Raw genomic sequence first — 24,551 nt, 5'->3', positions numbered from 1 at the left:
CATCTCTGATAGCATGCAGGTGCTTTAGTGTACCATCATTGCTGAAAGGTATAGAGCAGGGGTGGGCAACTCCAGGCCTCGAGGGCGGGTGTCCTGCAGGTTTTAGATCTCACCCTGGGTCAACACACCTGAATCACACGATTAGTTCATTCCCAGGCCTCTGGAGAACTTCAGGACATGTTGAGGAGGTCATTTAGCCGTTTAAATCAGCTGTGTTGGATCAAGCACACGTCTAAAACCTGCAGGACTCCGGCCCTCGAGGCCTGGAGTTGGACACCTGTGGTATAGAGCAACATGTACTACCATACAGACTATTTCTTTTCAAGCGAAGCTCTCGCACACTTTAGTGAGACAATGTTAAACTGCATTCTGCATCTAGTACAACAGCACAGCTTCATAGTAGAAGAGTGTGGGTGCTTAGGTGACTTGCTTGCACTCCAGATGTTACATCAAAGAAGACCCAGGAATGTTGAGCAGTTAGAATCGTCTATCAGACAACAATGGAGCAACATCACAAAAGTCCAGAAGCTGGTCTCCATGGTTACCGGACGTTTCTGGACAGCTGTTTGAAGAAGAGGGAATGCTACGCCGTGGTGTTGCTGTCATGAAACTCAAATAAGCTAAAATCTTTCCCTAAGTGGTACATTTTCTCATTTTCTATTTGATATGTTTATTATGTTCTTCTGTGAATAAAATGTGGCTGTATGAGGTTTGCAAATTGTTGCACTTTGGGGATTTTTATTCTCATTTTGACACAGAGTTCAAACTTTTTCCTAACTGGATTTGTAGAAGAAGCAGGTTGACCTAAAGAGCGGGAGGAATGAAGGGGCATGAAAAGAGGGATTAACTGTGCAGCGACTGAGATGGAAATCAAAACTGAGGATTAAGCTGAGAATCGGAAGAAGAGTTTGGGTCTTAAAAAGACAAAGATGGATATAGAAAGAAGTAAAGGAGCTGGATTAAGAGACGACAGATTGGCATGAGGCGCTGAATGGGGCAGGAAGTATGCAGTAATCACTCATATCAGGTCAAAAGCTAAACATGAATTAAAGACTTTGGGAGTAGTTATATAAAATGTGAATGACAAATGAGGTCAGACTTGGAAGCACATGCAGATACTTGTTAAAGTCCACTTTGCTTAATTTATGATTAGTGAAATGGAGCAAAATAAAACGCCCACAAAACTGATGTATTAAACATGAATATTGTACAATATAGTGACTTTAAGTTAAACATGCCACAAGTCCAGCTTTGTGTAGTTATAGCTCAAGAAATCAGAATTTATTTTAATGAGAAGTTTGTGTACCAGACATTTTGTATGTATTATGTTAACGTTGTAGCTGTTAGTCTTAAAATTAAGATCTTTTTGCTCTAATCAAAGTAAAGCAATGATTGCTTTTCTAAAGACCTTTGAAAAAAGTAAGAGACCTCAAGGTTAACTCAGCAATACGCTGATTCATTCAGTTATTCAATAATTCATTTCTTCTATTCAGTCGGTGAGTGAGGATTAGATCGTTTTTATGCAAACCCAGCCTCCCTGTTGGCTGCCTCACAGTATTTTGCTGGTACATACAGTATCATCTATCTATCTATCTATCTATCTATCTATCTATCTATCTATCTATCTATCTATCTATCTATCTATCTATCTATCTATCTATCTATCTATCTATCTATCTATCTATCTATCTATCTATCTATCTATCTATCTATCTATCTATCTATCTATCTATCTATCTATACACACTTTTTTTCTTTACACATTTAGCTCCCATTTCTAGTCATTTCAGCATAAGCTTCGTAGCAGTCAGTACATCCACATGCTGATCTGAGCTGACTGTCAGGCAACAGATGGTCATCTTAATCTTCCTCATCATCCCCTCCTCCAATAACACTACCATTATAGCATAATGGTGTCTGGTCTGACCACCAGAGACACAAGATTGATGCAGCGTGCTTTTCCCCCCAGAATAACATAAACACTGAAATCAGCTAATTTGGTAGCAGACTAGCTTTTATTTTTACCATGACAAATCAATAGGTATATATACAGATATATATCTATATATATACACACACTACCAGTCAAAAGTTTGCAGCTAATGGTTAATGGGTTTAATGTTGTTTTTATTTTCATGACTATTTACGTCGTAGATTCTCTCTGAAAGGCATCAAAACTGTGAATGAACACATAATGAATTATGTAGTAAATAAAAAAGTTTGAAATAACTGAGAACATGTTTTAAGTTTCAGATTCTTTGAAATATACGCCCTTTGCTGTGATTACTGCTTTGCTCACTCTTGGCGTCCTCTCGATGAGCTTCATGAGGTCGTCGCCTTAAATGGTTTTCCAGCAGTCTTGAAGGAGTTCCCAGAGATACTGAGCACTTGTTGGACCTTTGGCCTTCACTCTGCGCTTCATCTCATCCCAAACCATCTCCACTGGGTTTAGGTCAGGTGACTGTGGAGGCCAGGCCACTCCATCACTCTCCTTCTTGGTCAAATAGGCCTCACACAGCCTGGAGGTGTGTTTGGGGTCATTGTCCTGTTGAAAAATAAATGATGGGATGGCGTGTCGCTGCAGGATGCTGTGGTAGCCCTGCTGGTTCATGTGTCTTTCAATTTTGAATCAATCCCCAACAGTGTCACCACTGTTGGGGATTGATTCAACAATCTCCAACAGGACACTCCTCCTCCTCCGTGCTTCACAGTGGGAACCATGCATCCTTTCACCTTTTCTGTGTCGCACAAAGACACGGCAGGTGGAGCCAAAGATCTCAAATTTGGAGTCATCAGACCAAAGCACAGATTTCCACTGGTCTAATGTGTATTCTTTGTGTTTCTTGGCCCAAACAAATCTCTTTTGCTTGTTGCTTTTCCTTAGTCGTGGTTTCTTAGCAGCTGTTTGACCATAAAGGCCTGATTCACACAGTCTCCTCTGAATAGTTGTGTGGTGTGAATGAGACACAGCGGGTCCAGATCACAGTTTTGAGACATCTTTATTCATTCCGCTGCTGCAGCTCTCGGCTGGTAGCTGCACACACATCATCCACTACAAGTGTTATGTGCTGGATTGTCTCGGGGGCATCTTTACACAGCCTGTACCTGGGGTCCTACCTGGTGTGATGGACCCCAGCCTCTGTGGATCTTGTGCTCAGAGCTTGTTCCTGTGCTGCCATGATTAGTGCATCTGTGGTGTCTTTCAGTCCAGCTTTGGACTTCTGGATGTTGCCACTTCATCTCCTTCCATGATGGTTCTTCTCCCTGCTCCTCTCCTTTCTCAGGTTTCTGCTGTCTGAAGTATTCATTAAGCATGTAGTTAATTGCAGCCATCTTCCTGATGTACATGGCTGTTTGCTGTCTCAGGGTGCTGGATTTTGGGTGAAACCCTCCATGCACGGTAAAGAGCTTCCTCGTTTGGTCAGCTTATGATCTCAGTGGGGTAAATTATGCTTTGAACAACAGTGACATGGGATTTTAAATTTGTGATGGTAGATAAGTTTATAAATGTTCCTAGCTAGTGTAGATGGGTGCAACGTTTAGTGTGACATAAACAGAAAGCAGTCTTAGCTCTGTTAAGTGTTTATTTTAGACATTACTCGATAGAATTAGACCTCGTTTGAGGTTTGAAACAGCAGGGAAATTGGAAGACATGGATAGTCACACAGATCATGTTAAAGGTCACGTTTTTAACCCCACAGGCTGCTGTTGTTGACTTGGATGTAGAACAGACGCCTCCCCACAAACACAGCCGCACACGTACAGTACACTTATGTTTACTTTACTGTAACTCCTTCGTCTTCCTGTCTCATGAGAGCTGAAAATAACCACCTTTCCTTATTGCCATGACAATGTCCTTCATGTCCAATGTCAATATCCTACCTAAGCTTTCATTCATTACTAAAACAGACTCTTCTCAGCAGGTGCGGCTTACCCATTTTAATGCAATGTTCTCTTTTTACTGTACGTTTATCATTTGGGATATTATTCATTCAGACGAGTTGCAGGAACTTCAGATGGCAAATACATCTAAAAACAAATCTGCAAAATTCACACTTTTCTCTAAAACCAGCTAAAATTAACCTTTACATTTTCATATCATCAGCCTGGATATTTTTTTAACAATTTCATCATCCTAGTGACTAAATGCAAGAGGCTGAAAAGGAAAGGAGAACTTATTAATTTCCAGCCTCCTTGTATGGACAAAGTGCCTTTTTTTTCCATCCGTTGTCATAGGTCGACACTCCCAGGCTGTGCTGTAAATGCTGTTTATGCAGTGTTTGAGTTCACAACGATTGCTCTCTGAACACTCATTCATCAGAGCACTGTCAATCAACCTGAGGAAATTGTAGGAACATATTTTACTGACACAGATGTTAATGCGACATGTCGGAGAGGAGAAAGAGGCAGCTTCAGAAAAACAGCTGTTGTGTTGGAGTTGAAAAGCAGAATGTGGTTCATTATGAGATTTATAAGAGACCCATCGGCCTCGTAGGTCTTACTGCATTTGCTTGATTGTTTTTTAAATTACAGTCAAAAAAGATCCCACAATTTCATGTAAATAATATGTTGACAAAAATAAAAAAATAAAATAAAATAAAATCCTGAAACTATCAATATACATTACTTTTGTAGCCATTGTCTTATATACAAAAAGCCTCTATGCTACAAGACTCTAATGTTATTTATCTATTTGCATTACATTTTGTGTCATTAAAGAAACTGAAAGCTACTTTATTTCATTCACATAGCTTGTAAGAAACAAACTGCACAAACATGAGCTGTTAGCTATTCTCTCAACACGCTCAGAGCAGACTACACCTGCCACATTCATTGCAATGAACATTTAAAACAGCTGTTTGATATAAAACAAGGATCACGCTGAGAGTGCAAACTTCTATAAGGCAAGCAGCTTTATTGACATTCCAACCATGTGCAGTGCTACAGTGCACAGTGAAACGAGACAACGTTCCTTTCAGACCACGGTGCTACAGATGACTTATAACAGACAATCAACACAGGACGACATAAAGTGCAATGTCAAAAACTGCAAAAAACCAAAACAAAGACAGTGCAACACCAGACAGAACGATACAGACACAACAGTGCAATAGAAATGTGCAAAAGACTGAGTATTGTGCAAAAATTCACTTGGTGCATGAAAGCGTGTGTGTGTCATTCGGGTCACCGGATGCTCCTGTATCTCTTGCCAGAAGGCAGCAGGATGCAGAGGGTGTGATAAGTGTCTGTGATGGAGGGAGGCTCCAATGATTTTCTCAGCTGCTCTCACCATCCATTGTAGGGTACTGCGATCCGATACGTTGCAGTTACCAAGCCAGACGATGATGATGTCCCTCTGTAGAAGGTGGTGAGACTGGGTGGAGGGAGATGGGCTGTTCTCAGCTTCAGCAGGAAGTAGAAATGCTGTTGGGCCTTCTTGGTTATGGAGTTGGTGCTATAATATTTTAAATCTTTATATGGTGCTTTCTATATGTTGACAATGCACACTTCACTTGTAAGAGTCATAGTTTCTAAATTATAAGTTATAAGTTGACCTTTTTGTGTGTTTGCAGACAGAATGACACGAACACAAACTGAAAAAAACCTCCTTGATGGAGGCAGTGATAAAAAATTCACTATAGCCTCACAGCGAGGCTCTTCAGGTTAATCCTAATGTCACTTTGTTATTGACCAAGGCACAAGGCCCTGAGGTGCTCCATGATGACTCCACTATTCTTAACATTTAGGACGGGCTGATGGAATAAATGGAGAGAACGAGCTCCCCTGCAAGGATCAATAAAGGATACCTGACCTTACTTACCCTTTCACTGGACTGGAGCCTTTTCATAGATAAAACAAAAACAGGACTGAACTGTCCTGGTCCCTGTGCCTCCCCGGCCAGCCCAGTGTGGCCACAGTGTGGCCTTGCGCTCTCTCTCTCTCCTACCTGTCTGCCTGGGCGGAGCTCTGAATGGGCTCCCGCCCTTGGCCCACGCACCTGCAGCTGATCTCCGGTGGTTTGCAGCTCTTCTTAAGCTACTCGTCGCTGGAATATTGAGTAACTCTCGTTAGCATTGCCTGGCTTCATTGCGATTCTGTTGTTCCCGTGCTTGCCTCCGACTTACCCTCGTCTGTGTTAATAGGTTTACCTGGATCAGCCCTTTTGTGACCCCTGGACCCCGTGAGCATGAGTGGGCTGCTTGTGTGGAGATTGTTTGGACAGGGAGCGGAGCAAGTGCGAAGAAGTGTTTCCCCAGCCTATTGATCCCCGGGACCCTGGTGTTTCCCCCCCTTCACGTGTACATAGCGCACCAGTGGGATTAATAAAGTATTGCTGAACCGTGCTTTCTCAGTCTGCGCCCGAGTCCGTTCCACCACCGTGACATGAACTCCATCAACACACATTACATTTCACTCTACCGCTGGCATTCATGAAGACAAACATTTATAGGCATAAATAAAGAGACAGCGCAGTATGATTTCCCTCAGTGGTTTAATGGAATCTACACACAGCCTAAAACTTGGCTGCGGTGTAACTCTCTGTCTATAAAGTGTTTCGCACATGATCTCAGTAAAGCATGCTGGATTAGCAGCATATTATAGGCTAATGCAAGAGTTTAGGGTTGATTCTGTAGGAACCTTTTAGCATGTTCAGGGTCTGGGTCATGTGACCCAGTGTTTTCTTGTGTTTTGGTGTCTGTTGTGTTTATTATTATGATTATTTTTGTGTAACTGGTTAGTTAAGATTTCATTCTTATTACGTCTCTGAATTTACTTATGAACAGTTTAATTCCTTGTTTATTAGGTTCCCCTTGTGTCTTTGTCCACTGTGTCCCTGTCTCTGTTCATGTGTGTGTCCTTGTGTCTGCTTCCCCCCTATGTTGGTTTTGGTGTTGTGTGTGCAGTCTGTAAGTCAGGTCCCCGTGTCCACAACTCCCTCGTCCTCTGTGTGTCTCAGTGATGTCTTTTTCTCCCTTCATGTCAGCAGGCCATCAGGTTCTCTGTATTTGTTTCTTAGTTATGTCCGTGCTCTGCCTCCCGTTTCTATTTCCCTGATGTTATTACAAGCCTGCGTGTCTTTGTCCCCGTGCTTCCTGTTTTATTTTGACAGTCTTGCGTCCCACATTCTGTGTGTTCAGATTGCTTCCTCCTGTCTTGTCTTCACGTTCATTCGTCCCAGCTGCGTTCCCATGTTTCCTTTTCCCTCGTCACCCTCATGTGTATTTAGGTGTTTAGCCGTCTTTCGGTCCGTCAGATTGTCTGTTAACCTTCCGCGTCTCCCCGTGTTCCCAGTTTGTTTGCTTTATGTTAGTTTTCCCAGTTTAGGTTATTGTTCAGTTTCATGTTCTTTTGCCTTTAACGTTTTGTTTTGTATTATTTTCACCAGCCTTTTCAAACGGCTCGCTTTTTGTTAGTATCGACGTTTCCGCGTGTGATTTGTCTGCATTTGGGTCCACAACTCTCCACTCCACACGGCCAGCGCACACTGGTGACACTACAGCTGCGCGAGTGTGTGATTTTTAACCTGATTCAAAATTGTTTGTAAAAACATGCGAGTGACTGACTATATGGGTAATTTTTTTCATGTATGGACTCTTGACATTGACATGTACCACTGAACTATTTGTGCATCGCTGTGCTCACCCGGAGCTGCAGACAAACTGTCTGCTGATTGAAATAACAAACCTGTCAGGCTCTTGGATGGTTACTTGCTCTCTCAGACTGCAGGTCTGCAGAATCAGAATGGCACACAAACCACTCCAGGTCAAATTTAAGATCCAAGCATGATGGAAATTCAGTTGCAACAACCTCAAATTGTGCATTTACACTTTAAACTTATTTACCAAGAAAAAAGGATCGTAGTGACATTTTTAAAAAAAAGAGTAAGTAATAGCAAACGAATGACTCAGATCACTCTATTTAACATTTTCAACATGAGTGTTAAATATAACAAATAGTGAAGTCTTAAATGAAGTATTTCATCAAATATTACACAGCCCTTTAAATAACATGTAAGACAGTGAAATGTCTGTTTTTCAAGCTGTTTTTATTCTGTGTGCGTTTGTGTGTGTGTGTGTGTGTGTGTGTGTGTGTGTGTGTGTGTGTGTGTGTGTGTGTGTGTGGATTGACCTGAGGCACCTGCCTGACATGATGAGCTTAAACAGATGGTGCACAGAGTGTGTAACGTTTTTTCATGATGTTCTCAGCCCTTCTGAAAGAGGTAAGGAAAAAAGGACATTTGTATTTGTTCGATCATTTCTTTGCTGTAAAAAGCTGGATGTGTGACTGATGAATAAGTCAGGCTCCACGAAGGTGCAATTTTGTTTTTGTGAGTATCTTCAGTGCAGATGTGAAAGAAAGTTTTGTGTCCCACACTGTTTGGTTCTCTCTGTTTGTGTGGAGTCATCTAAGCTTAGACTGAACATCAAGCAGGAATAAAAATGACTAAAGTGTTGCCCCCACATTTACTTGTATAACCTGTATTGATGCCAGCAATTATGAGGTGTGTGTGTGTGTGTGTGTGTGTGTGTGTGTGTGTGTTCACGTTCACACATGCAGGGTTATGCCAGTGAGTCATGTCTGGAAATCCTGCTGTGAGGACTGACAGTTAAACTCAGAGAGAGTGAAGTAGCAGTGTGTAGGCAGCACCTCTCAGCACACCTCACACACCGAAAAGTAAAACAGCGCACGCTTTCTAAATGAGACATGAGCATATGTGTGAAGAGCAGTTATTTATACAGCACTACACTCATATTTGTTTAATGTCGCTTTATGAAAAAAATCAGAGTGTGACGCAGTTGGTCCCAGAGAACATGATCTGTCATGATCGGTAATCAGGGTAAAGAGTGTGAAGTTAGCAATTTCAAATGAACTTTCCTGAGCAGCAGTCTGAAAGCACAGTTAACTCTTCCCAACTTTTCTGCTGTAGATTTAAGTCCGGAGATACGAGATGGATTTTGTGTAGTTGTTTTTCCTAACAATGGAAACTATTCCGTCATCATCCAAAGATCGTTTCTGTGGTTTCTCAGGCTTTTTGGTATTTCTTCCTTATAAAAATGTAACCGATTCTCAATTTGCCAACTTCTAAAGCTTTTGCTATCTCTCTGATAAGTTTACTTTCCTGACTAATTATAGCCTCCCTCCATCCTCATATGTAAAATTACATTGAAAAGCTGTAAAATAAAAATGCAACACCTTAAATCAACTTCAGGTACTACGTCTGCTTCCTTACCTGGCCATAAAACTGGCTGTCAGTTAGCTGTTCAATTAAGATTGAGCCTCTGCACTGTGTATAAAAAATGTTGTAATTCCTGAACAGTTATTGCAGTATTTCTGTTGAATCCCTTGAATTAAAGCTGAAAGTCTGCACTTCAATCATGTGTTGGCTATTTGATTAAAATGACATCAAATCATGTACGTAACTGGATATTTAGGCATCAGCAGCCACGTTGGCAGAAAAGGGGAAAGGTCGTCTCTGAGCTAAAGATGCTGTGATAATCAAGTTTGCTCCACTGCTTATTAAGAAATTAAATAAATGCAACAAATTTCCCAGATGAGGTCAAGACTGATACCTCGGTTTACTGCCTACCATCCAAAGGTATCATTTCTTGACACCTTTATCACAATAAAAAATCTGACCACCAAGAAGTATTATATCTATAATCATGGAGAAAAACAACAGTCACCCCACAACTGAGCTTGGTTCATCCACTCGGCTCTGTGGCTTTCAAGGTCAGACTGATCCAAGCTGCTGTGCACATGAATAACAGCAATTGTTTAGCACATGAGACAGCAGTTTAAAAAAAGAAAAAGTGACATAAAATAGCTTTAAATGTAATCCAGAAAGGGATTTTAAAGAAACATCACCTGGGAATGATCTATTTTTGCTTGCAGACCTCACAGTGAGTTTATTCTCACCTGATAAAAGATGGTGAATATTTTCTCACAAGGGAAACGATAATCAAAGTAAATCTGCAGTGTACCTGTGCACCGTGCTTTATATTAGCGGAAGAATCGGTGAAATCAGCAGCCGACACAGACAAACCTCTTGTGGCGCAGTAGCAATGTTTATGTATGTAAATGGCCTGTATTTATATAGCGCTTTACTAGTCCCTAAGGACCCCAAAGCGCTTTACACATTCAGTCATCCACACATTCACACACTGGTGATGGGAGGTTACATTGTAGCCACAGCCACCCTGGGGCGCACTGACAGAGGCGAGGCTGCCGGACACTGGCGCCACCGGGCCCTCTGACCACCACCAGTAGGCAACGGGTGAAGTGTCTTGCCCAAGGACACAACGACCGAGACTGTCCAAGCCAGGCTCGAACCGGCAACCTTCCGATTACAAGGCGAACTCCCAACTCTTGAGCCACGATCGCCCCGTGTTTTGTGAGCATACTGTAGGCGTGTGATTGCCTGATGAGAATCTGAGGACAGTGAAGGATGTAGCTGTCTTTTCTCAGTTTATTTGAATTATTTATTACATGATGGCATTTCTGAGCGCGTCTCGTCTCGTGCACCTGTTTGCATGTGTGCATTGTTGTGTGTTTGTTTGAGCAAGCGCACATGCTCGTGTGCATGTGTCTCAGCACCCCCTCAAACTACCAGATGGCAATGTTTCCTAATCATGCTTGCATTACTTAAGTAGTAAATCCCCGTGGTTGAAAAAACCCAACACAAACAGACACACACACATGTGACAATCTTTTTATTTGCTCACTTTCTACACATAAGTTCATCCATATGCAAACACCAAGATAAACACAGACACACACGCCACATGATGATGTCCTAACCTTGCGGTGACATACACACGTGTTGCACTCACCATTAAATAAGATGACGCAAACAGACGTCCTCGGATTGGTCGGAGGATGCGGGTCGAGTGGGATTCATCACAGGAGACTCTGCATCTAATTAGAAGTACAAAATGCACAGTTTCATAATTTGAACAAATGCAGTTGGTCATGCATGATGGCATCATCTCAATGATAGCTGTGGAGTCCAATCGTATCTGTCTTGAAGCCCAGGGCCTGCATTTGACAAGTAGAAGAAAAGGCTATGAGATCAGCGGGGATGCTCGTGAAAAATATGACTCGTGGTATTGCAGTAGTGGCATTGTTTTGATCTCTACTACAGTTTAGATAGCCTCAAGGTGTATTTAAAGAGATATTATAGCTAAAATCAGTGACGGCTTGTTTGCATGTGAAATTCAGTCAATCTTCTCGGATCCAAGAGCTGAGACTGAATTGATTTGCATTCACTTCCACCTTTTGTTCCATTTTCAATTCACTGAAATCCTTTTCTTCCCTCTTGGGTTGCAAATAAAATGCAGCCCAGCTTCAGAGTATAAATAGGCCTAAATGGATTTGTCATCTCAATCTGTTGTCACACAGAGCTAACACTTACACATAAATGCTTATCTCCTGTAAGCATATCTATTCAGTGTAGGACTTTATTCTTTGCAGTATGACAGATGAGATCTTTGCTGTGGAGGTGGTGCTGAATTTCTCATCGCTGGGTGTGTTGTGCGTTCACAATCCGTGACTCCACAAGGCAAAGGCTGATCACATGTTCACCGTCTCCCTGCTCCTCTATTACCCTGAACTCGATGGAATAGTCTCAGAAAATGTCTGTAAAGCTTGAGCTAGCGGACGCAGGTGGTTTAAATAGCTCTGTGCGTGCAGCTGTGTGTGAAGACACGGAAAAGGGAGTGTGTGTGGAGAGCTCCCAGAGGCTTAAATAGAAATGAAGGAAGGCTGCAATCTCTGTGGTTTTCTGCTCACTAGAAAGACCAAACATCTCAGATTCACTGGAATCAAGTATTTTGCTTCGGATTTGCTTCTTCTTCACTGGCAGCATAAACTGCTGTCAGCACGACTTTATTTCATAAATTGATTCTCACAGAAAACTTTCCAAAGAGTTCTAGATGCACGTTTAAGGGAGTATTTTAATGCTTTGGGTATATGCTGCTAGTGTGCGTTATTCTCCCGAGGTGTGTGAGAAGATCAATACCACTCTCCTTACTAATGTTAAAAGCAATTAGCTTAGTGTAGCATAGCATCAGGGAATCTGGGCACAGTCCCCATTAAAGCTGCCGAAGTCATTTTTATACACAGTTCTGCATTTTCAGAGGCTCAAAATGAATTTGAAAATCTTACCTTTAAAAATCAAATAAATGGTGCATTTTTTCCCTTGACATGCTCTCCGACCTCCTCATCCTCAGTGTCTGTTTATCTGGGGGTATTTCTGCCCTCAGCTTTGCATTTAATAAGGGATAAATCCATTTGCAATATGAAGCACTGTCCAGTGAGTTTCGCAGCATTTTGTTAAATCTAGCATTTACAGGCCTCACCTGCCTGTCAGTTACCTGTCCCATTAATTTGGAACTTTTAAAAATGGTGGACTATGCATGAAACTGGCTGTAATTATTGAACAGCTTGTGCAAAATGTTTTGAAAACCCACCAGGCAACCTGTGCAGTTGCCGTTGTTTTTGCGTGTTCCAGTTGGTCACTGCAACTTCTTGCATTTGCCCACTGAATGAAGAAAAAAAAAGAAAAAACTCAATGCAATCATCAGACAACTGCCCATTTTCCCTATAGTCATAAGGAGGTTGTCATACTATTTTTACTCTAGTGTGACTGAGCCATTGGAGATCATGCATGAATAAGAGTCACTCTGACCGACCAAGCAGCCTGACTTCCTGTTGGCTCCCACACACACACATCAGTGGGCTTAAATAAAATAAATATACAGCTTTTCAAAATGATACAAGCTGCACAGATCAAATGCATCCATCTATTCTCTTGAGCTTCTCTTGAGGGCGACACCCTGCATAGGTCGCCAGTCTGTCGCAGGTCTAACAACCATTCACATCTATAGGTAATTTAGAATGACCAGTTAACCCAACCCCACTAACTGCATGTCTTTGGACTGTGGGAGGAAGCCTTTTAAGAAATAGGTGGATTTGTAAAAACAGAGAGAATTTTTCTCCTTTGTTTCCATCACACGAATGAAAACAAGCAGTACAGATTGCTGCCAGTTCTACATGAGAGCAGTAATAACATTTCCATCCAACTCTCCCAAAATAAACACCTTATCTCTTCCTTTAAATAAGAAATTGCAGAAAAAAGACTTTTTAAATGCCTCATGTTGAAGGCTGGAAAATGTTAGTCTAATATTAGGTAATGGGCTAATTTTCCACCTTCCACTTCATTTCATCCTGACAAAGTGTTTATGTTAGATGTCCGGCTGAGGCTTTTAATTTGCTCTACAAACATCACTGCAGGTTTGCACATAACAAGGTTTCCTATTGAGAGGAAGACTGTTTCCATGAAGCCTTTGCATAACACTGCCGATATTATGGTATGGATGCCCATCAGGCACCGGGGTGACGTCACCATTATTGTATTCTTAATCCTGTGATTTTGTCAGTTGCTTTTTTTTTCTTTTTTTTTTAGCGGTTAAAGGTGGCAGTGAGCTAAAAGGGAAAGCTGCTGGAGCATTTATCCAAAGATGTGAAAACAGACTAAAATCATGCCCTGAATACTTTTATTATAGAGTGAAAATATTCAGACCAAATTAAATGTTATTGGCTGCGCAGGCACACCGACAGACATTTTTACCACTTTGGGCAAAATGAATAAATCAGTTCTCTTTAAGGACATTTGACTCATTCATGAGCTTCTGAATTGTTCCGCTGAGGCTGAATGAAAATTTCTGACCTTAAGTCTATAACAGCTCTTCAGACTAATAAGTAATGAACAGTGTGAGATGGCGTGGGGCAGATGGAGCCTTTTTTTGAATAAAGCTGCAGAGAAATTGGGCCTTTTTGGCTTTCTGAACAAACAGCGCAGCAGTGATTTCACCTTTCCCTTTTGTCCTCGTATCAATATGTTTCTGAGGTCTGTAAAGCTGTGAAATACAGACACTGAACAGCGCTCCAGATCCATCATTAGACAAAACGGCTCTGCCACTGGCAGCGCAACACGAGACCTAAAACCGCAACATCTTATCGTGCGATTTCTCACAATGCTAAACCGACTGATCTGCATAACTCGGTCTCGATGCTAAGCACTCCCACATGCACGATCGTCTTCTCTCCCACATAAAATGTGGACGATACTTGACACAAGAGGTTGCAAAGGGTCAATAATGTGCTGCCAGAAAAAAGTACATTTTTGCATTTATAGCTGACTGTCATTTGCTATATATGGGCTGCTGCTTCTTTTCAAAACTAACAGTTTGAGCAGAAACCTGCACAGCTGCAAGACAAGATTAGACATGCTGTGTGATGGTATTGAAAGAAGGAAAGAAACAAACCTTTAAGGGAAAAATAAGTCATGAGCAACGATATATTAGTTTGAAATGCCATTTCACGGTCACTTGAGTCACTCTAAATTCAACTGAAGGCTGAATGTGAAGGGGAAACGGTAAAAAGCAATAATATGAGTTTCATATCGGGAAGCTTTGCATAGCTAAAATCTCTGTTCTATTGGATTGAAATGAAACGCAGCTCTTGTACTTGGATTAGAGTAGAAATTCATTACACGACTAAAGCTTTCACTCTGCGACATAATTTAAGGCCGACTGTTGGAGTTTACTTATATTTTCACCCGCTGCAAATAAAATGTAAAAGAAATCTTTTCGACTTAAAGCAGCAGAAAGTTATCAAGTGATGTTCAGCTACAATAACGTTGGGCTTTTATCTCTCTTTGATAAATTGTAGCTGTGTTTTGACAGTACATAGATTATGAGTTTTGCTGCTTGAAAGCCTGGAAGAGCTCAGGAAGAGTTTTTCTTTCTGAAATTATTTTGATTAATCTAGGTCAGCAAAAGCTCTCGTGGACTACTTGAATCATTCGTGACAAATAATATATATTCGTGGGTACAAATCAACCTATAAATGGTCTGTGTAGCACAGTTTGGTGGTGTTTGATAAACAAAGCCAGACGGAAACCACACGCGTAACGTGATATAGTGACATACTGCGTACGGTTTAGTCGCAGATTTATAACGGCGGACACCAAAATCAGAGATTCACGACCTCACAGCAGAGTAAAAATAATAATGTCCCCACATTATTCTTCATGTTGTTGACTACAAACAAAGATTATTTATTGCAACATGGGAATCACTTCAAAAGTGATTGGAACTTTAAAAAAGAGGGAATTTGGGAATTCTGTGGGATCGTGTTGCTGAAAGGTTAATAATAGCTCAATGAATATGAATATTCATACAGTCGGCAGCTGTAAGCTGTCCATCAAAACAATCAGGAGGAGCGTGAAATCACTCAGCTAAATGTAAAGAACAGTTTGATGTTTAACTAATATTATTTTGACTCATCATTAAACAGTTCATCAGATGCACAAAAGAAAGAGACTTAGTGATTAAATAACTGTTTCATCTCTTTGTTATTAGAATAGAATAGAATAGAATAGAATGCCTTTATTGTCACTGTACAGATGTACAATAAGTACGTGAATTGCACAGTGGTGGTTTATAGAGGGAAGTCCTTGGATTGGAGGGATGAAGGAACTGTGTTGTCAGTGCATGTGTGAGTTCAGGCTGGTCGTGGCTTTTGGGAAGAAACTATTCTTGCGTGTCTGATGCACCTGCAGCGCTTTCCTGAGGAAAGCAGGTTGAACAGGTCAAAAACAGGCTCTGTCCTTGATGATGTGTGATGCTCTGCCGAGGCAGTGGGAGGAATAAATGTCCATCAGGGAGGGGAGAGGGCAGCCGACGATCTTCTGTGCTGCCTTGACTCAACTCTGAAGCCTCACTCTGTCAGCTTTAGTGCAGCTGCCGTACCATACTGTGGTGCAGCATGTCAGCAGGCTCTCAATGGGCGAGCAGTAGAAGGTCAGCAGCAGGTTGGAGTCCAGCTCGTACTTCCTGAGGACCCTCGGGAAGTGCAGCTGCTGCTGGGCCTTCTTGACGTCCGCTGTGATGTTGTCTGTCCAAAAGATGTCAGCGGAGATGAGGACACCAAGGAACCAGAAGGTTTGGACCCTCTCCACACACTCCCCGTTGATGTATAGGGGGGCTAAGTCAGCGCTGTGCCTCCTGAAGTCGACAATGACCTGTTTGGTTTTCTTAGTGTTCAGGGCCAAGTTGTTCTCTGAACACCAGGCTGCCATCTTCAGGACTTCCTCTCTGCAGTCTGCCTCGTCTGCCTTTGATATGAGTCAGACTACCGTGGTGTCATCACCAAACTTGATGATGAGTTGTTGTTGTTGTTGTGGGTTAAGAGACAATATAATTCATAATCTGATATTTTATCTACAACAGAGATGAGAAAATGGCAGCAACAAGTTAAAAAGCCAGGACTGGAAAACAAAAGGTCAATTTTTTGTTTGATGGCGCTAAAAAGAAAGAGTTGGATGATCATTTTAACCAATTAGATTAACTGGCAACAAATTGACTGCAAATTGTGAAATAATTTCACGCCATAAACCTGTGAAGAATTTAACTCTCTCATCCTGTACAGTACATGATATCATCAAAAGAGTCAGAGAATCTGGAGAAAATAAAAAATCAATACTGGATGCCTGTGATCTTTGGGCCCTCGGGCAGCACTGCATTAAAGAGAGGCACGATTCTGTCATGGAAATCAGCGCATGGGCTCTTCCAGAAACCACCGTCTGTGAACACCATATGTGAGCGTGATCCAGAAACGCTGGGCCAAAGCTCACCGGACATGGACTGAGACGAAGTGGAAAATGCTTCCGTGGTCAGATTAATCAACATTTGAAATTAACATGGACAACAAGTCCTCCAGACTAAAGACAAGAAGGACTGTCTGACTTTTGGGACATGTTGCTGCCATCAAAGTGAATGTGATTAAAATCTGGGTGTGTTCTGTTTGCACTTACATTTTATACAGGGTTTCAACTTTATTAAAACTGGATTTGTACATGCTACAGCAGGGGTGTCCAACTCCAGCCCTCGAGGCCTGGAGTTGGACACCCCTGTCCCAGGGATCAGAGCACAAAAATGAAGGTCCAAAACAAATTTTTGGAGGGAGGCCTCCAAACATCACATCTCTGCTTACATACCTGAAGCTGTGTCTTTCAGGGTTGTGATGTTAGTGTGCTAACAGCTTCACCAGATTGCCGAGGATGTCTGCAACGCGTTTAACCTGAACCCAACCAGGTAGGACACCTATCAGCTCAGCTATAACAAAGGTCTGTGTGCAGAAATGTAAAACCATTTACACATTTTAATTAAAGCTTTTAAAAGAGCAACTGTAGCCAGGTAAAAAAAAAAAAAATCTAGTGGAGCACATGCACCAAAAACGACTTTTTTTCCTAACATGCGCTAAGACAATGTCTGGGTACCAGAGCCGTGGCCTTTCTATAACTCATAAGATAGTGATAGTTGGTGATGATTCACAAGGCTGGTCTGTGCATGTGTCACTGAGGACACCTACTGTAGGAGGAATGACTCCAAAAGGGTTTGTTTTATGTCTTTTGGTTTTCATTAACAAAACTCATGTCTATGAATTCTTTGAATTTGTAAGCAGACATTATTTATTATGTTGAATTCGATTTTCCTTTGTGTATATAGAAGTTACACGGTGACAACGTTTATTTTATTACATCCTTTAAAAATGTGTCCAAACGGTCTCCTTGTCTTTTTATCTGTGCTTTACTCTGCTGATCCCTGCGTGTTTGACGTCCCTGGTCCCACACCAGACTGCCATGCTCTCATCTCGCCTCTCTCTCTCTCTCTCTCTTCCTGCCTCTCAATTGGTCCGCGCTCCGTGTCTGCTGAGGCTGAGGAGGGAGGGATGATCGTTGAGGCGCACTGGCTTTCAGATGGATTTCAGATGCGAAAGCTCGCACATGCTCTCCAACCTCCCCTATCAACACATAAAGCAGCTCGGTCTGGGAACGGAGCTTCCGAATTGTTAAACGACAGGATATGCAACTGAGACCAAAGGTAACCAGTTTGGTCAAGCGTTTCGGGTTTGTTACAGTTTTGTTTAAATCTCGGAAAAAGTGGGTAAACCAGAGACCTTTGATCATGTGAATAAAAGAAAGGGGGGGAAAGAGACAAACGAGCGAAGAGCCTGGATAAGAGCTGTAGAGCAAACATATCCCAGCAGAGGATGGCGAGAACACTTGCTGAGACGGAATAAAAAACCTTTTCCGATGTAGTGACAGCGGATCTCGTCCGAAAACAACGCGCAAAGAGGCGCCGGGATTCCCTTTGTCCCCACGTGTGGATGCGCTGTGAAGAAGGTAATCGGGACGCTTATGAATGTTATCATATCGCATTGGATTTACTGTGCTTTTTTTTTTCTTTAAACATCTGCGATGTCGTTTGTGTTGATGTAACTAGCAGCGCTGAACATGATTTTTACTGAATGAAAGTGATTTTAGATCGATGATGTGGATTTTGTTTGTCTCCTGTCACCTTTAATACATGGACAAGTTCAGCCTAACCCCAGGCGGTGATCTCAGGTGTTTCACCTGCTTTTTATCACAACATAGGAAGCTGCGTCCTCTCAACCCTTTGAGTCGTGTTATAAATATTACATAGAATTAAGGTATTTACATAAGAGTTTAAGGGATTTTAGGCTTAAGTTTGTGCGTTTAACATAAAATCATTTCCTATGTGAGGTTTTACAATTAGATTTCATCTTTTGATCTGTATTTACTTTTGGGTCCAAAAGCTACAAATGCATGAAAAGGAAGCTTCAAAACTGGCGGCATGTTCCTGTATGGGTCAGTTGTTCTGGGTGACCAACCGTCCAATTAACATGTGAGCCCGATGCCATTGACAGTGTCTCCATCCGCAGGACAACATGATGAATATGAAAAGGTTGAGAATCATATCCTAAGGCTGCCACAGTCACCAGATCTCAATTGAAACGGGCACATATGTCGTGACCCAGCCTCCCTCGACAATATGTTGCGTTTTTTTTGTCACCTATTGGTACCTGCTCACCAGCTTTAGTGTCAGTGATTTAAAATGACGTGTTGGTGTCACAGCTCTGTCTGCAGCATTGTTATAAAAATCATCCACAGCAGACTCAGCTGTCAAAAGTGCTTATTAGCCCTAAGAGTGCACACAGGTCAAGTTGAGAAGCCTGAGAAAAGTGCACGACTGTTTTATTGTTCTCTGAATGGTTTTTAAAGCTGTTCGGTTACAACCCCTGCACTCAGCCGGGACGGAGATGAATTTTCCATTCTTGCATGAGGATTACGTTACTATGTTCCCACATTTGGAGAGCTGTCAACGTACCTGCCTGTCACTGAGTTTGACACTTTGGTTTCCAGCACTGCACAGAGCTGTTGCTTTTCTTGCCAAACTTCAGGAACCCTTGTTATTTGCAAATCCTAAACAAATACGACCCTTCGTTCAGTTGTCCCTCAGAAGCTCTAACAAAGGAATACATAATCTTCTATGAACAAATAGCTTTTTAATCTGTGGGTCATCTACCAGTCACAAGGTTGCTGGTTTAACCTGCATGACAAAGTATCCTTGGGCTGAACTCCAAGTTGCCCCTCATGTATCTGTGTAAGTGTGTGCGAGTGTTAGTCAAGCTGCTTAGGCATAGACAAGAGTGTGTGTGTGTGTGTGTGTGTGTGTGTGTGTGTGTGTGTGACTTAGGCTTGTAATAAAAAGTGCTTTGTGTGTTCAATAAGGGTACAAAAGTGTTGTATAAGTGCCAGTCCATTTACCATTTGTAATGCCAAACTTAAGCGGAAGAATGACAAGTGCACAGACATCTTGGTTCTTAGTGGCTTTTACAATATCACACAACAACCTCAGTCTCTGCCACTGTGAGACAACCTCACAGAGGATCTTTTTGTCAATGGAGTTAATTTCTGGATTTCATTATATCAGCATTAACTGTCCCTCCTCTGTGTTCTACGCTCAAGAATGAACGCCCCCTCGTGCTGGCACTGGCAAAACTTCCAGCTAATGGCCACGAGGACAAAAATCTTAAATCTGTTTTCATCCTGAATAACAGCAGCTTAGAGTTTAAGTGTGAACTCAGAATCTGTTATTATTGAATCAGTTACAGACATTTCACGTCTTCATGTTCTGTTTCTATTGTTTTTCTATATCAATTGTACATATTTCTCCTGTTTGCTATTTATTCCTGCTGTCTACTATTTATATTTAACTCCGGCACAGTTGGTGTGGAGCACTCAGTTTCGTTGCACATGTACAGTGACAGTAAAGGGCTATTCTATGTCAAGAAGCACTGCAGATGTGGATATTTGGGTTTTTTAAGGTCCGTGCTGTATGGAGATGTTGTACAATAGGAACTCTGGGGAGATCCTAACCTGACAGGTGTCTTTCTTTGGGAGCTAAAACTGTGAACAAGCACAAAAATCAATGTACTGATGGGCTTACTGGCAGGTGTGTTTCTTCTCTCATTGGCCTTTTATCTCGGATTCTTCCCCCTATAGATGCCCTGATACTCTGTTTCTCTTATCCTGTCTTCATGCCTCCACCTCCCTCACCTTTAATCCGTCTCTCTGTAGCTGCCATTTCCTTACTGGATGGGTGAACTATGTAGCAGCGTTTCATCCATTTGACTTGCTCCATCCAAAACTCTGGGCTCTATCGATCTGTTGGCTTACACACCATGTACAAATGTGGAAAAAACATTGATCTTTGAGCAGACTTTAGTGGAGAGGCACCGGCATATCCAGCACCTCAGCACGTGTATCTAGCTCTGATTTTGACTCGAGGTATCTACAAATTCTTAATTAGCATCATTATGAGGGTAGAAACTGGTTACACTAACCCGCAGCGAACACTTTGTAATGTGGCAACCTTGATGTGCATGGTGACGATGTGGATTATACAGTGGGCTTTCCATGCACAATAAAACTTCTTCATATTAACTGGAGTAATTGTGCATTCAGTAATTTCTCACCCAGTGTGCACGCCGGCTAATTAGCCCGCTTAGAATCATCTTCTATACATTCACCCAGTAAGCAGCTACACAATATGATCACAGTACATCAGCACCATTGCCTAGAATAACAGCTCTTTCAACAAGCATCCATCCGCTCACCTCTTTATTTCATTTTCATTTGCAGATGAAAACAGAGACTGCTCAGGCTGTCAGACAACAACATAGGAGAACGAGCAGGATTTAACTCGCAGTAATTCAGTGCCCATACAGCACCCTGACTCCAGAGGTACTCTTTGATTAGCTCTGGGCATCACAATCCATTTCCAACAAGACCCAGCTGACACATGCCCTAGATCACAGCTCACCTCTTACACAGTAAACAGGCAACAGGCACGGTGAGTAAATAGCTTTACAAAGTCAGACTACACACTTCAACTCGTGTTTTGCTGATTCTTGCAGCATTGGTCTCAAGGGATCTTGAGACTAACTTGTAGTCTGCTGCTGCTACAACTATGATAGGTGTTGTTTCTGTAAAGCAGAAGTCAGGAATAAGCTGGAAGTAAAGAGGTTCCTTATAGTTCTCGAGTGAAGGTGAAGCAGGGACATTGCAGCTCATGTTTGATGGGTCTGTTTGTCTGTTTATCTCTACATCTCTACTATATATGACCCTTCTGTGGAGGTCTGATCCCAAAAGATGTGTACCTGCAGAGAACTATCGACTAAAACTGGTTACTGGACATAACTCCAGATAACAATAATAATAATGGATTGGATTTATATAGCGCTTTTCAAGGCACTCAAAGCGCTTTACAATGCCACTATTCATTCACTCTCACACACTGGTGGAGGCTACAGTTGTAGCCACAGCTGCCCTGGGGCAGACTGACAGAAGCGAGGCTGCCATATCGTGCCATCGGCCCCTCTGGCCATCACCAGTAGGCGGCAGGTAAAGTGTCTTTCCCAAGGACACGACACAACAGAGAGGCCGGGGATCAAACCGGCGACCTTCCGGTTACAGATGCGCTTCCCAACCCCCACGGTCGTCCCAATGAATGACATTTTCTATGTAGTCTGTATTTAGACATTCAAAACAATATTGTAGGCTGGCAATAATGCACCAATGTTCCAGTCTTTCTAGTCTGATAGCTCAAAGCCAAACCTACATTTAATCATATATGGATACAGTGCTCTACTCCATACACTTTACCTTCCTCACATCCACGGGCAATTTAGACTCACCAGCAAACTACCAGCAGCCTTTGGACTGGCAGAGATGGGCAGTAATGCATTACAAGTAACATTACATTACGCGTTACTTGAAAAAAGAAGTAATTCGATTACTGTTACTTTCCTATAAACATGCTGCGTTACTAAACCGTTGTGATTTGTTTGGGAGAGTGTCTCATGACAATGACGTACGAGCGTGCGACGTCCGTGGCAGCAACAGACGCACCGAATTTGAGTGAGCAGCGAGCACGCTGGGATGTGACATTCACAGAGAAACCCCCGGATCCTCCCACTGACAGGACCGCAGTGGGCAAACCTCCACCCGCCCCACTCCTGCTAAAAGGGGACAATAGATTTAAGAGCTGCTGAATCTTTGATTTTATTTATTTCTGCTGTTTTATTTGCATCAATTTGAAAAAGTGTAAACACAAAACATGATTTTGTTCTTTATGCTGGAATATGCAGACAATAGGTTTAAATGTTAAACACATTTCTTCAAGTCAAAGACGGCTGCATATCATTTTTGTTTGATGCAATGTGCATAAAATTTAAAGATTAAAACTATTTTTAAAAAGACTTTCCGAGACTTTGCGTTATAACATATCCAGGTTGTGTATCATGGTTTTGAGAAATAACTAAGTAACTAATTACTTTTGAAAAAAGTAATCAGTAAAGTAATTGAATTACTTCTTTGGCGATGTAATTAGTTAGTAATTTTTTTTCAAGTTCCTTGACCAACACTGGTGGTAGGAAGTTCCACTGAGCTTATTTTCTTAAAGCTAATTGTTGGAATCGTTCAGAATGGCAGAGCCACATTTAATAAAAATCATAGTATAAATCAAATCATGAGGCCTATGCTGCACACGTGGCCTACGTGTAAAGCCACCAGTGTGTTCATCAACACAATTAAGTAGGTAGAAATGATAGTGTTTCCTATCACCTGCTTTGTTTTTGTTTTTTGAGATAAAACGTGAAGATCCATGAAAGGCTGCATCGGTGTCATCTATTGTGCATAAACCTAAAACTGAAAATGCATATAAGCCCCTGCCAGAGAACACCAGAAACTAACCTGATGTCACATTGCAACTTTTTTAAGTAAACTTTTTTTGTGACCCTGCACCCAGTGAAGATTTGCTGACCGGACTCGCTTCACACCTGCAGAGTTTTTCCCTCGTCTATATATATTTAGGCTCCTTTATATCAAGATGCTCCAGTCTGCATAAGAAATTGCTGCACCTGCTCAGCTGTCATTGAGGAAGAAGAAGTATGTCTCGGGACTGCCTGACCCAAGACTACTGTTCCCTTCATATGCGTCATATTCAGCTGTGCTGCTCTACAACATGTTCCACGACATGTTTTTCCCCCTGGTCCCCGCCTTGCACCCAGCCAGTTGTCATGCTGTCATTTTAATTGCATTATGGATTATTTCCATGTGCAGCTCCATGGCAGGGCTCAGTTTTGGTCTCAGATGGGATAAAATTAAAGGTTGGTTTAACTTCTCCATGATGCATAAGTGCATTTACTTGCGCAGCCTTTTATTTTGTGGCTAATTAAGAAATAGCAGCATAATTGTTCACACTGGCATCTCTTTTCCTCCGTGACACTGATTATATTTGTCCTGGCTTTTTTTGGGAGTTGGTCAAATACTCTTGGCAGATCCCTCTCAGGCTGAAAAGGCATCTGCTAAATATCCTTGAACCAAAGAATTGGTTTAAAAAAGCAAAACAAAAACCCTTATATTCATGCAAACAAGGGGCATGCCAGTAACCAATTATCCCTGTTTTGGGGAGTTCCAGGGTGAGAGACAAATCTGCAGAGACTTGTGTTTTGTAAGCATAATAAGTTTCCTGCTGCTAATATCTGTGCTGATTTTTTTTCCTCTTGTGTAGCGTCGAGGCTGTGCAAGTCTAAACATAAATCCCCAGGAGAGAGTGTTTCTTCTTGTGTGTTCTTCTTGTTTTTCTTAGATCAATGTTTAATTTGAGAACTGCTACAACATACACTGTATGCACTGAATAGCCCGGAGGTATTGTGTCACCGTAGAAACATGTGACAGTGGCCATCCATCTCTAAGGATTCTTCTTCTGTTGAGAATAAAACCAAGTAATGAATTTAAAGAGGAATTACCTGCTAACATTCAATACATAAATAATTCAATAGCAGAGGAGAGATTTGTTGCCTTATTGTAAGCTTTGAACATAATTGTGTTAGAAGTGCAAAAAATTGTAGCAACATTTTCATAACAATGATTCAGTAATAAGCTTTATATTAAGAGCACCTTTAATGTTTGGCTCTGTTTAAATTTTCCCTTTGAATCTTCTGCTTTTTCCCGTCTGTCAAAACACTTTGTAAATCCTCTTTTAAAGTCGCAGGAGAAGCGCGCACACCCAAGTACACAGAAATATGCCGGAGGATGATTTTAAAAAATGAAAAAA

At 41.7% G+C, this 24,551-nt stretch overlaps 1 protein-coding gene across 1 annotated transcript in view; it reads left to right on the top strand.

Annotated features, from left to right (window-relative positions):
* The first annotated feature begins 17,822 nt into the window (after positions 1 to 17,822).
* pde4ba (phosphodiesterase 4B, cAMP-specific a) overlaps positions 17,823 to 24,551 on the top strand; it is a 204,700-nt gene continuing 197,971 nt past the window's right edge. The window contains exon 1 of the mRNA XM_026146428.1: positions 17,823 to 18,250. Coding sequence (XP_026002213.1) covers positions 18,235 to 18,250 — 16 coding nt within the window. The 5' untranslated portion in view covers positions 17,823 to 18,234. The remainder of the gene's footprint in view (positions 18,251 to 24,551) is intronic.

The sequence above is a fragment of the Astatotilapia calliptera genome, chromosome 17 (assembly GCF_900246225.1).
Source record: "Astatotilapia calliptera chromosome 17, fAstCal1.2, whole genome shotgun sequence".
Classification (NCBI taxonomy): Eukaryota; Metazoa; Chordata; class Actinopteri; order Cichliformes; family Cichlidae; genus Astatotilapia; species Astatotilapia calliptera.
The sequence above is the reverse complement of the archived record's forward strand: the minus strand, read 5'-3'. Positions and strand labels throughout refer to the sequence as shown.